General features: G+C 40.5%; 1 protein-coding gene across 1 annotated transcript in view; it reads left to right on the forward strand.

Annotated features, from left to right (window-relative positions):
* Positions 1-13881, forward strand: part of LOC132820918 (cilia- and flagella-associated protein 47-like) — a 491537-nt gene that overhangs the window by 18828 nt on the left and 458828 nt on the right. Inside the window, 3 exon segments of the mRNA XM_060833275.1 lie at positions 1326-1467; positions 3860-4085; positions 7049-7218. Of these exon segments, the coding sequence (XP_060689258.1) occupies positions 1326-1467; positions 3860-4085; positions 7049-7218 (538 nt within the window).

The following is a 13881-nucleotide window of genomic DNA, read 5'->3' on the forward strand; positions in this document are numbered from 1 at the left end:
ATCTCTCCATGATGGTATTGATAAGAGTAATCACTGCACAGTCTTAATATAGATGAAGTCATACCTTCACATTGCTGATATCTTGTATTGTGTTGTGTAGCACCATCTCTGTGTTAAAAGGGCTAGACTTCGAACAAGTCTAGTAACTCAACACTGGGCACCCATGAAGTGCTGTGAGCCATCAGCAGCACATGGAAACACCACCACCTGCAAGTCCCCCTCCAAGCCCCTCGCTGTCCTGACAAGAACTATTTTGGTGTTCCTGGGACAAAATCCTGGAATCCCTTCCCTAACAGCATTCCCTCCCAAACATAATACAGCATATGGACTGCAGCAGTTGGCAGCTCACCACCACCTTTTCAAGGGCAGCTAGTGACAAGCAATAAGTCTTAGCCGGATATAGATATAGAACCATACAGCATCACACACATCCTGTGAGTGAATTTAAAAAAAGTTGAATGTTCATAAATTAGCTGATAATTCAGATAATTTTGATAAAGGTAGTTTGATGCGTGAATTATTCTGGTTATGTAAATTGTTAGATTGTGTTCAGCACAAGTACAAATTTGAATAGGTCTGAATACGATTGGGAATTTTGTTGAGAATTTAGGGGTAGTAGAAGAGGACTTGATAGATAAGTGTCCTTTGTACTCACACTCATTTATTGGCATTCTTAACTTCATATTCCCATAGCTTCATTTCCAAAGCAGTCCCTAAAATTCTCAGTCTTCCACATCAATCAGCTTGTTCTTTTCTTCTCCCAACTTTTCATTTTACGAGAAAGCTCAAGTTTATCAAAGGCGAGCTTATTGTTCCCATAACTGTGAGATTTTTCTATCATCTCTCTTGTATTTCTGGACAAGATTTGGGGTATAATAGCTGATGCCTAAATCAGCAGTCTTTGTGCATGGCGATCTTTTATTTCTTTTTGTATTTCATTGACACTCCTATGGTTAGTGCTCTTTTGCAATGTCTCTTCTTATAACCTCGGAAGTGTCATTTCATAAGTTTTTTTATTCCCCCTCCTTGATGTCCACTTGTGTTGAAATCAAAACACTTAGCCTCTGACTGATTCCTTTTAAATACCTTAAAACTTTTTGCCAGTTTCAGTAATCTTTCATTCTCCAGTTGTCATGATTATCTTTTCACATTGGTTTCACCATGCATAATGCAGTCTAATTCTTCTTTTAACCTTCCATTTCTTTCCAAGCAGGATTGAATTTCACTTTGGGAGTTAGCAGTATTGCCTGGTCCTTTGGTTAAGATATTATATGAGTTTGATGCAGCAAAGCACGTGTAGCTCACAGTCTGCTTTTCTCCCACAGGCCAGTTTCTTATTGTGGATAGAAACAATCTACCATTTTTGGTCATTACACCCAAGTGTGCAGATGTTTTGCCGAACACACAGCAGTTGGTCAAAATTGAATTGTGTACTGTCCAGCCGATGGTCCTTGATGAAATGCTTCTGTAAGTCTTCATTGTAGCTGGTATCTTGCAATTAACACTTGTTCATGAGCTAATCATTGTCCATCTTCTGAACATTTCCCTAGTACATTAGTCCAAGTGCAATTATTTGCAGAATTAAAAAAAATCAGAAAAGAAAGAAAATTCTTAAGACACTCACTTCTGAATTAGAATTTAGATTGTGCATTAGACATATATAACACCACTGTTAATGTATATAAATAAAGGGTTCAGCCCTGTGTTCCAGGCCGCAAGAAAATTATTTTCACCTAAGGCAGCCAGCATCACTGTTCAGAGAAAAATTGGACTTTAAATCTTATCTTCTGAGGAAGGGTCACTCGACCCGAAATGTTAATTCTGATTTTTCTTCACAGATGCTGCCAGACTTGCTGAGCTTTTCCAGCAACTTCTGTTTTTGTTTCTGATTCACAGCATCTTCAGTTCTTTTGGATTTTATTTTGCCTCGATTTTTCTGATGTGTTCCCATCTTTCTTAAGCATTGGTGGAATTTGGATGTGAGAATGCTGCAGAAACCCCATCTTAGCAGACTCCAAAGGAATTTACCCCAAAATTGAAGGTTCCATTGGGCAGTTCCCCTGCACCTGGAACCTTCCGAAAATATCCATTTAAATCAGAGAGGTGGGATTCTGCTGCAATCCAGTAGATAGTTACTCAGGGAAAGTTAGACTTTGATAAACCTCAAAATAAGTTATGAGTTACGATTCGACTAACCCACAACTTGACTCACACATCCTCAACCACTTCCTCCAGGGATCAACAATTTGATCCGCCAGATCCAAATCCTTCCCCTGGAACCAGGTACCCTGCTCCACTCAACCCATGCTGTGATCCCACCACCATGTCCCGTTCTCCAGGACCTTACCACACTTCTGCCCTGCTGCTGGGTCCGACCACTCCTCTTGACATCATCAACAGAGCCACATCTCTTCCCCCGACCCCCCCTCCCCCACCACCCAACCTGGGCCTCACTCTCTACTGTCCACAGCTGACATCCATTCCCCAATTCCCTCTGGAACCATTCTTAGTTTCCTAGGAAGGATTTAAATGAGTGTACCCTTAATCTGTAACTACGTCACCTAGTTTAAGATTCTCCCATTTGAGGAAACATCTCAACATCTACCCTGGCAAGCGCCCTCAGTATCTCATATATTTCAATATGATCATTCACCATTCTTCGAAACTTTAATGCATGTAGGCTTAATCTGCTAAAATAGTTTTGATAAGACATCATCTTCTTCTGAGGAACTTTTGAGCAGACAATTTGAATGCAGCAAAAAACTAAATGAACTATTTTTGAAACTACATAAAAGCAATGGTAATTCAGCAATGGCAATGATGTACCATTATACATTAATATATGCTGACACAGCTTATAGATATCCATTGCACTCTTTCCCATGGCTTGACATTATATTCCTCATGCTATCTATGCAACAGTTTTACAAATTTATATATCTTCATGACTGTTTCAAAACTGCAAGGTAGCAAATAATGTGAAAGAGCACCATTAAATCTAGCCCACTCTATCATAATATTATTGATTGTGTAAATTGAGCATAAAATTTAGCAGCAACTATTCCAGGAATGCAGAGTATTGTATTATTAGAACCATATGGCATATAATGTGCATTTCTTCTCGTACTTAGCCTGTGAAAAGTGCAGAACTGTGAGAATGTACAATTTGGATAATGATGTTCTCCTGTTATCATGTACAATATATCTGTAATTATAGATTCATTGTTTAATTGTAATAGTTAGCATTATGTATAATATTCATTTCAGAAACGTAATTGTGGAGGGAGGGGGATGAGTACAAGACTGAAGGCTTGCTTCCAGCACCTAATATGCTACATTGGCCTTGATTACTTTGTTAACCATGCTCTGCTGAAATAACACCTTTACTTTTAAAACTCCTTCCAACTACTTTTAAATCTTTTCCACACAGTGATTTGAAATTATTTTAAAAGTCATATGTATCTGCATGTTTGCACCGATAAATAAGTAAATACATTATGTGCACTTTAGTGCATTGCTTCACTGACAATAACAACAGTAATACTGAGATTTGTTATTAAAATTTGACCTTAAGTAACAGGTGGCTTTATGATGAGTCACAAAGCCATTGAGAAAATATTGCTTAATGTCAACTTTTCAAAACTATGCCAACATTAATTTAAGTGTGGTGGAATTTGTTCAAGTAAAATTCTGAATTTGAACCCTTGTAAATTTTATAGGGCATTTACAAACATTTTCATTGCTCCAGCAGGTGATGAGCAGTTTCAGTGGAAATAGGGTAGAAATATGGGCAAGTAAAATATTATTTTTCGCTGTAATAGTTCTGTGCTTCCATTTCATTTGCTCTCTTTCCCACCAGGGTGTGCTTGGAAGGTGCTGAAGATACTACTCTGAGAGTTAAGGCAAATATAGTTGCCTCCTTACTGGAAGTTCTTGATTTCTCTGGCCAGAAGCTTGACTGTATTCGGTTTGGTGGTACATATTATGGAACATCAAAACTGGATCAAGTTATTTTGTATAACAACAGCCCAGAAACCATTGATTGGGTGACTGTGATGGAAAACAATGCTCTTGGATCTGAAGTGGTAAGAGCCTGTAAAATGTTATTGGAGTAATGTCTTATTATAATAAATAATACTCAACTCTTAAATGGATTGCAAACAATTTTTTTTCCCTGCAAAATGTTTATATCTTGTTTTATTCTTTGTTTGATCATATCAATGTTAAGTAATTCTGACCAGTTATGATCTTGATTTATTGTAGTTACAGAATTTCAACACTTGAAGCTTCTTTCAAAAGTACATTAGGGAAATTATGCAAAATTGTGGATCTGGCGATGAATAGTCACCAGTTGATGAAAGGCTGTGTACTGGGCTGTTTCATTCATGCCATGTCACACTTGCTACCTTCCAGCATTGTTTTCCCACCTTTTTCAACTCATGTTTGACTTAGATCTCAGAGTCATCACTCTCATTTTGGTTCTCTCTCATTTTGGTGCATGGGCTGTTTTGATGGGAGGATGAACAGGTGGATGAAAGAGGATGGCAGCTTCTCTGCACTCAAGAAGCTTTCTGGAAGTCCATTAGGACGTAAAAGTACATTGTTGTCTGTGAATATATTTTTGGCTCAGAATCTATAAAAAGATCCTGCACCACATTACGGTTCACATAATGAATGGCCATTAGTGTGAATTATGTATTTTTGAAGCCTTTTTTTAAAATAAATCACCCACTTTAGTGAGTTCTATGCTTAATAAGAGCCGGCTTCTCCATGATGGTTTTTCTAGAAAGTTAAACACTTTTTTTCTCTTTCAAAGTTTGCTCTTTCCTCCATAAGGTCTTGATTCATTAAATATAGTGGAATGATTTCAACAGATGTGTTTAATGATGTCAGGTTACATAGGAAAACATAATAATTTGGGTGAATGAGATAGGTGAGAGTCATAGAGTCATAGAGATGTACAGCATGGAAACAGACCCTTTGGTCCAACCCGTCCATGCTGATCAGCTATCGCAACCCAATCTAGTCCCGCCTGCCGGTACCCGGCCCATTTCCCTCCAAACCCTTTCTATTCATATACCCATCCAAATGCCTCTTAAATGTTGCAATTGTACCAGCCTCCACCACTTCCTCTGGCAGCTCATTCCATACACGTGCCACATCTGAGTGAAAAAGTTGCCCCTTAGGTCTCTTTTATATCTTTCCCCTCTCACCCTAAACTTATGCCCTCTAGTTCTGGACTCCCCCACCCAAGGGAAAGGCTTTGCCTATTTACCCTATCCATGCCCCTCATAATTTTGTAAACCTCTATAAGGTCACCCCTCAGCCTTCGACGTTCCAGGGAAAACAGCCCCAGTCTGTTCACCCTCTCCCTATAGCTCAAATCCTCCAACCTTGGCAACATCCTTGTAAATCTTTTCTGAACCCTTTCAAGTTTCACAACATCTTTCTGGTGGGTAGGAGACCAGAATTGCACACAATATTCCAACAGTGACCTAACCAATTTCCTGTACAGCCGCAACATGACCTCCCAACTCCTGTACTCAATACTCTGACCAATAAAATAAAGCATACCAAATGCCTTCTTCACTATCCTATCTACCTGCGTCTCCACTTTCAAGGAGCTATGAACCTAAACTCCAAGGTCTCTTTGTTCAGCAACACTCCCTTGGACTTTACCATTAAGTGTATAAGTCCTGCCAAGATTTGCTTTCCCAAAATGCTACACCTTGCATTTATCTGAATTAAACTCCATCTGCCACTTCTCAGCCTATTGGCCCATCTGATCAAGATCCTGTTGTGATCTGAGGTAATTCTCTTCGCTGTCCACTGAAGATGCTGCATGCATGTTAAGAATAGTGGACCCTGGGCATTAGTAGAGGCAGATACAAGAGAAGAGTTAGAGTGACTGTGAGGTAGCAGAGAGAAAATAGTGGTACTTAACTACACCGAATGCAAAAGATCTTAACCTTTTGGCAGCCCTGCTATAATTTGCTCTGGATCATAGACACTACACTGACTGTTTGGCGACTTCAGACCAGGCTGGCAAAGTTTGAAACAGTGTATAGCTGAAATTTCAGCATGACATCCATGGTGCAATTGCCATAAGGTTCTGTCACTTGCGAGCATTTTGCCACTGTCTGAATGCAGCATTGTATGACAGTAGCACTGTGAAGATGGGTGCATACTTGGTGAAGTGAGAAGCATGCAAGTGTGTGAGAAATGTCTCAAGGGTTCATAGATGGAAATCTCCCATGAACTTCCCAAAGTTGACACTTAGCTGAATTTGGGGAAAGTTCAGTCCATGGTGCTGGAAGACTGCCCTGCTCACCAAACTGGCCATATTCCCATTTTTTTTAGATTAGATTCCCTACAGTGTGGAAACAGGCCCTTCAGCCCAACAAGTCCACACCGACCCTCCGAAGAGTAACCCACCCAGACCCATTTCGCTCTGACTGATGCACCAAACGCTATGGACAATTTAGCATGGTCAATTCACCTGACCTGCGTATCTTTGGATTGTGGGAAGAAACTGGAGCACCTGGAGGAAACCCATGCAGACACGGGGAGAATGTGCAAACTCTACACAGACAGTCAGCCAAGGTTGGAATTGAACCTGAGACCCTGGTGCTGTGAGTCAGCAGTGCTAACCACTGTGCCACCCATAAAGTTATTAGTCTGCGTTTTTGCTAATTTACACCCCTTGGAGGAGGCTGTTGGTATTAAACTGTTTTGTAGATACATAGGCGCTAACAGGCACCTTTTAAAAAATATTACTTATTAAGAAATAACTAGTTTGAGCAGATTAATACAGTAAATAGCTGTTTGTTTGTTATAAAGAGCATTTTCAGTTATTTAAAATCAATCACTTACAGGCGGTGGATTGGAACTTGATTAAAATGTTTTATATTTAATGATTAGCCTTTTTTCATCTGTGTTGATGATGAAGAATCAGCAGATTACCATTTTTAAATATATCAAGAAGTTGTGCTATTTGTAAAACAGGCTTCCCTTAATTTTATTTTTAAACGAATTGTCTTTGATTTAGGGTACAGATTTATCCTTGAGTTCAGATGCTGTTTTGGCAAACAGAAAGGTAGATGAGCCAACACCAACTGCTTATACATTTGGTCTGATTACATGTCAACCGTGCCAAGGGATTTTACATCCATATAACAAAACCATTGTTACTTTGTGCTTCAATCCGAAGGATACTGAGTAAGTCAAATAGCACTAAAGATACTGAAATGAATGTATTACAGTATTTATGTTTTGACATTCAATCATTTTAGCAGGTGAATGTATTATCGAGATGAGAAAACACAAATTATATTCCACTGCTAAAAGATACACTCACAGAATGATCCCAACTGTCATTTCCAAATTACTTGTTGTCTCTCTTGAATATATTTTATCTGCGACCTGATATAACTGTGTGGAAGTGAGACCTATACACCATGCTGTCAGTCACTTCTGTGGCAATGTAAACAGTGCTGGATTGTTATTGACTATAATTTTTAAGAAACATAATAACATAGTTGGAGAAATAACCATTTAATCTGTCAACTGCTCCTCTTGACTTTTAACTCACCCAGCCAGGTCACCAACAATACCTTGAGCTCCTCAGATATTATTAATTTAATTACTTTACCCAATAAATTAATCTACATGTTTATCATCCTTTGAGTAAAGTGATGTTTTGAATTTATGTTTTCACTAAATTATATGCTCTTGTTTCATTAACTTGTTTGGTTTTAAAGTTATAAAATATATCAAGAGATCCTCTGTGCTCTAGCTCATAGTAAGTCAATAAGAACACAATATTTTTCTCCCTGTTTTCATTATTCATTTCACCATTTGTAGAAGCATAATAACAGCAATGAAGGAACCACTCATTCTGGGCAGGATGAGCAGTTACCAGATCCAGGGACTGTCAAATGGATATTTGTTCTCCTTACTTGGAAGATAGAGCAAGAGGTGTATGCTGCTTGGGGTCCGGAGTCAGCAGCTCAGCAAAATATTGATTTGTCTTTTGTGGGAATGTGAAGGAACATTATTGAAAACTAAGATTCCTCTGCAGAGTAGCAGAAAGTTAAAATGACCTTATGATGGTGGCCACTGTAAACTACCAACTTGCTCTGACCTTCCTTACAATTATTTTGCATGTATGGATCTTTTTTATTCACTCTGTTCACAGTGCCATAGGGGACAGAGGTGAGAATTGGATCTGAGGGATGTTCGGTTGGCCTTCAGGAGCCAATTGTGACTCCTGGGCTTGCGGAGAAAGTGAGGTCTGCAGATGCTGGAGATCAGAGCTGAAAATGTGTTGCTGGAAAAGCGCAGCAGGTCAGGCAGCATCCAAGGAACAGGAGATTCGACGTTTCGGGCATAAGCCCTTCTTCTGATTTCCTGAAGAAGGGCTTATGCCCGAAACGTCGAATCTCCTGTTCCTTGGATGCTGCCTGACCTGCTGCGCTTTTCCAGCAACACATTTTCAGCCCTGGGCTTGCAGAGCCTTGTTCTAAAAATAAAAACACGACTCAAACATTACCCTTTTTTTGAAGTTTTGACGACTATTTTGTCGAGTCTTAACCTCTCAATGGAGATCACGATGGTGTCCAATTGCATTTTTCACTCTGTAAAAGAAGGGTACAGTGCAATCCCCATTGAATTAGAAACCTCCAGACCTATCTGTGCACCATTTTGGAACTTTGGAAAAAAAAAGTCAAAACAACAGCAGTTTTTAAAAGGGAGAAGAACAGACAAAGGAAGTACTTGGTGAGGACAGTACAGGAGAGAGAGAGAGAACCTGCACAGTTACTGCCTTTGCTGTTTTGAATTCATGCATCTCTGGACGTCGGAGTGTGTCTGGGAAAATTAACAAACAGTGAAATTCACAACTAAACTTGGAGGGACCTGTTTGGGCGAAGTTCACAGCACAGAATCAGATAAGTTAATCATTGTTTTAAGTGTGTCCAACAGAAAGGCTGCAATAGCGAGTAAAGTGGGTTCTTTCTTGATTATATGTTTTTGGAGATATGTCTCTTGATTAAACTTAAAATATAAGCCATAACTATTTATTTATGGCAGTGTTTTGTAGAGGAATAAGATGGTGTTATTTTCTGGGTCTGTAGAGTGTGAAGGAGGAAAAATGACCTTTAGTACAATGATATGTACTTCTTGTCAGATGTGGGAGTTTAAAGAGAGTTTAAGGGTCACTGCGGATTATATCTGCTATAAATGCTGTTGGATGCGAATATCAGATCGAATGGATCAGTTGGAGAGACAGTTAGAACCAATGTGGAATTTGCAACAGTAACAGTATGTGATGGATGGCAGTTATAGGAAGGGGGAAAAGTCACAGATACAGTCACATGGATGGGTTAACCCCAGGAAAGGTAATAGTGGTAGGCAGCTAGTGCAGGAGTCTTTTGCGGATATACCCATTTAAAACAGGAATGCTGTTTTGGAAAAATGTATGATGAATTCTCAGGGGAACATAGCACGAACAGCCAAGTTTCTGGTATTGAGATTGGCTCTAATGCAACGAGGGGTACGTCGGCTTCCAAGAGATCAATTGTGTTAGGGGATTCTGTAGACCGAGGTACAGACAGACGTTTCTGTGGCCAGCAGCGAGAAAGCAGAATGGTGTGTTGCTTCCCTGGTGTCAGGATCAAGAATGTCTCAGAGAGGGTGCAGGATGTTCTCACAGGGGAGAGGGACCATCAAGGGGTCATTGTCCACATTGGAACCAATGACATAGGAAGGGAAAAGGTTGAGATTCTGAATGGAGATTACAGAGAGTTAGGCAGAAATTTAAAAAGGAGGTCCTTGAGAGTAGTAACATCTGGATTAATCCCAGTGCTACGAGCTAGTGAGGGCAGGAATAGGAGGATAGAGCAGATGAATGCATGGTTGGGGAGCTGGTGTATGGGAGAAAGATTCACATTTTTGGATCATTGGAATCTCTTTTGAGGTAGAAGTGACCTGTACAAGAAGGACGGATTGCACCTAAATTGGAAGGGGACTAAAATACTGGCAGGGAGATTTGTGAGAGCTGGTCAGGAGGATTTAAACTAGTAAGGTGGGGTGGGGTGAGACCCAGGGAGATATTGAGGAAAGAGATCAATCTGAGACTGGTACAGTTGAGAACAGAAGCGAGTCAAACAGTCAGGGCAAGCGGGGACAAGGTAGGATTAATAAATTAAACTGCATTTATTTCAATGTAAGGAGCCTAACAGGGAAGGCAGATGAACTCAGGGCATGGTTAGGAACATGGGACTGGGATATCATAGCAATTACAGAAACATGGCTCAGGGATGGGCAGGACTGGCAGCTTCATGTTCCATGATACAAGTGCTACAGGAAAGATAGAAAGGGAGGCAAGAGAGGGGGGGAATGGCATTTTTGATAAGGGATAGCATTGAAGGAGGATATTCCCAGAAATACATTCAGGAAGAGAGGGGGGGAATGGCATTTTTGATAAGGGATAGCATTGAAGGAGGATATTCCCAGAAATACATTCAGGAAAGTTATTTGGGTGGAACTGAGAAATAAGAAAGGGATGATCACCTTATTGGGATTGTATTATAAGACCTCCTAATAGTCAGAGGGAAATTGAGAAACAAACTTGTAAGGAGATCTCAGCTATCTGTAAGAATAATAGGATGGTTAAGGCAGAGGATTTTAACTTTCCAAATATAGACTGGGACTGTCATTGTGTTAAGGTTTAGATGGAGAGATTTGTCTGATTCAAAATGTGGATGCACATTTCAAGCTCTAAATTGGAGAAAGGCCAATTTTGACAGTATTAGGCAAGAACTTTTGAAAGCTGACTGGGGTAAGGTTCGCAGGTAAAGGGACGGCTGGAAAATGGGAAGCCTTCAGAAATGAGATAATGAGAATCCAGAGAAAGCATATTCCTGTCAGGGTAAAAGGAAAGGCTGGTAAGTATAGGGAATGCTGGATGACTAAAGACATTGAAGGTTTAGTTAAGAAAAAGAAGGAAGCATATGTCAGGTATAGACAGGATAGATTGAGTGAATCCTGAAAAGAGTACAAAGGAAGAAGGAGTATACTTAAGAGGGAAATCACGAGGGCAAAAAGGGGACATGAAATAGCTTGAGCAAATCGAATTAAGGAGAATCCAAAGGGTTTTTACAAATGCATTAAGGACAAAAGGGTAACTAGGGTGAGAATAGGGCCCCTCAAAGATCAGCAAGGCGGCCTTTGTGTGGAGTCACAGAAAATGGGGGAGATACTAAATGAGTATTTTGCATCCGTATTTACTGTGGAAAAGGACATGGAAGACATAGACTGTAGGGAAATAGATGGTGACATCTTGCAAAATGTCCACATTACAAAGGAGGAAGTGCTGGATGTCTTGAAACGGGTAAAGGTGGATAAATCCCTAGGACCTGATCAGGTGTACCTGAGAACTCTGTGGGAAGCTAGACAAGTGATTGCTGGGTCTCTTGTGAGATATTTGTATCATCTATAGTCACAGGTGAGGTGACGGAAGACTGTAGGTTGGCTAACATGGTGCCACTGTTTAAGGAGGGCGGTAAAAACAATCCAGGGAGCTATAGAACAGTGAGCCTGACCTCAGTGGTGGGCAAATTGTTGGAGGGTATCCTGAGGGACAGGATGTACATGTATTTGGAAAGGCAAGGATGATTAGGGATAGTCAACATGGCTTTGTGCATGGGAACTCATGTCTCACAAACTTGATTGGGTTTTTTGAGGAAGTAACAAAGAGGATTGATGAGGGCAGAGCGGTAGATGTGATCTATGTGGACTTCAGTAAGGTGTTCGACAAGGTTCCCCATGGGAGACTGATTAGCAAGGTTAGATCTCATGGAATAGAGGGGGAACTAGCCATTTGGATACAGAACTGGCTCAAAGGTAGAAGACAGAGGGTGGTGGTGGATGGTAGTTTTTCAGACTGGAGGCCTGTGACCGGTTGAGTGCAACAAGGATTGGTGCTGGGTCCTCTACTTTTTGTCATTTACATAAATGGATTTGGATGTGAGCATAAGTGGTTCAGTTAGTAAGTTTTAAGATGACACCAAAATTGGAGGTGTAGTGGACAGCGAAGAGAAATACCTCAGATTACAACAGAATCTTGACCAGATGGGACAATGGGCTGAGAAATGGCAGATGGAGTTTAATTCAGATTACTGCGAATTTTGGGAAAGCAAATCTTAGCAGGACTTATACACTTAATGGTAAGTTCCTAGGGAATGTTGCTGAACAAAGAGACCTTGGAGTGCAGGTTCATAGCTCCTTGAAAGTGAAGTCGCAGGTAGATAGGATAGTGAGGAAGGCGTTTGGTTTGCTTTCTTTTATTGGTCAGAGTATTGAATACAGGAGTTGGGAGGTCATATTGCGGCTGTACAGGACATTGGTTGGGCCACTGTTGGAATATTGCATGCAATTCTGGTCTTCTTCTTATCGGTTCAGAAAACATTTACAAGGATGTTGCCAAGGTTGGAGGATTTGAGGTATAGTGAGAGGCTGAACAGGCTGGGGCTGTTTTCCCTGGAGCGTTGGAGGCTGAGGAGTGACCTTATAGAGGTTTACAAAATTATGAGGAGCATGGATAGGGTAAATAGGCAAAATCTTTTCCCTGGGGTTGGGAAGTCCAGAACTAGAGGGCCTAGGTTTAGGGTGAGAGGGGAAAGATATAAAAGAGCCATAAGGGGCAACGTTTTCACACAGAGGATGGTATGGGTATGGAATGAGCTGCCAGAGGAAGTGGTGGAGGCTGGTACAATTGCAACATTTAAAAGGCATTTGGATTGGTATATGAATAGGAAGGGTTTGGAGGGATATGGGCCGGGTGCTGGCAGATGGGTTGGGATATCTGGTCGGCATGGACAGGTTGGACTGAAGGGTTTGTTTCCATGCTGTATATCTCTATGACTCTATGACCTAAAATGGATGCATTCATCACCAAATTTCCAAGTCACAGGATAACATTTGGAGAGAATGAGGGAAAATAGTTTTCAAGAGCTTCAGCATTAGATATGTCAAGATCTTCAGGACTTTCTTTTATTTGTTGAAGGGGTTTGGGTGTTATTATTGCTCATCATTAATTGTCCTTAAGAAGATGGTTACATCTTGTTGAACTGCTAGAATTATGAACTCCCATGATGCTCTTTGAAAAATAATTCCAGAATTTTGACCCAGCAACAACAAAGGAGAGGTACTGTTATCATGCCAAGCTGCTGTGTTGGAACACATCTCACAGAAAGTGGAGAGGATGCATGTCGAAGGTGGTGGATGGGTGTCTGTTGGACAGACTGCTTTGTCCTAGATGTGTCAAGTTTCTTGAGTGTTGCTGGAGCTGCTTACTATCAAATGGAGAGGATTGCATCACATGCCTTGTTGCCCTTCAGTTGCCAGCGTGATTATTAACATGAAAAGCTCTATTCTAAAAACTACATTTTAAAAGACTGAGGATGAAGATGCCTTCAGAGATCAAAAGACATCTTTTATGGATTTAGAAAAACTACCTTAACTCTTGAGAGAACAGAAATGACATTCCTTTAGATGTGATTCACGGTGAGTCAGGCCAACTGATAGATGAGACCATTAAAACCTTTATTGCAATGTTAGTTTGTCTTTCAAACAGAAAGCTGCCATGAACTACTGGGGGTTTGAAAATCCAATGCATATTGAATTACTATTGCAGCTATAAGCACGGTGACACATCACTTCTTGCAAAGACAAATGATAAGGTGGCAGTCAGCCCCATGAGGCAAAATTAGTTAGCTTGTCAGCAAAATTCCATCAGTAACCACTTATCTTGAAAGACGAAAGAAGAACTCTCTCAGTTAGCGTTATCCATCTGAACGATTCACCTCCTGGTAGACCAAC

Source organism: Hemiscyllium ocellatum, chromosome 12 (assembly GCF_020745735.1).
Source record: "Hemiscyllium ocellatum isolate sHemOce1 chromosome 12, sHemOce1.pat.X.cur, whole genome shotgun sequence".
Lineage (NCBI taxonomy): Eukaryota > Metazoa > Chordata > Chondrichthyes > Orectolobiformes > Hemiscylliidae > Hemiscyllium > Hemiscyllium ocellatum.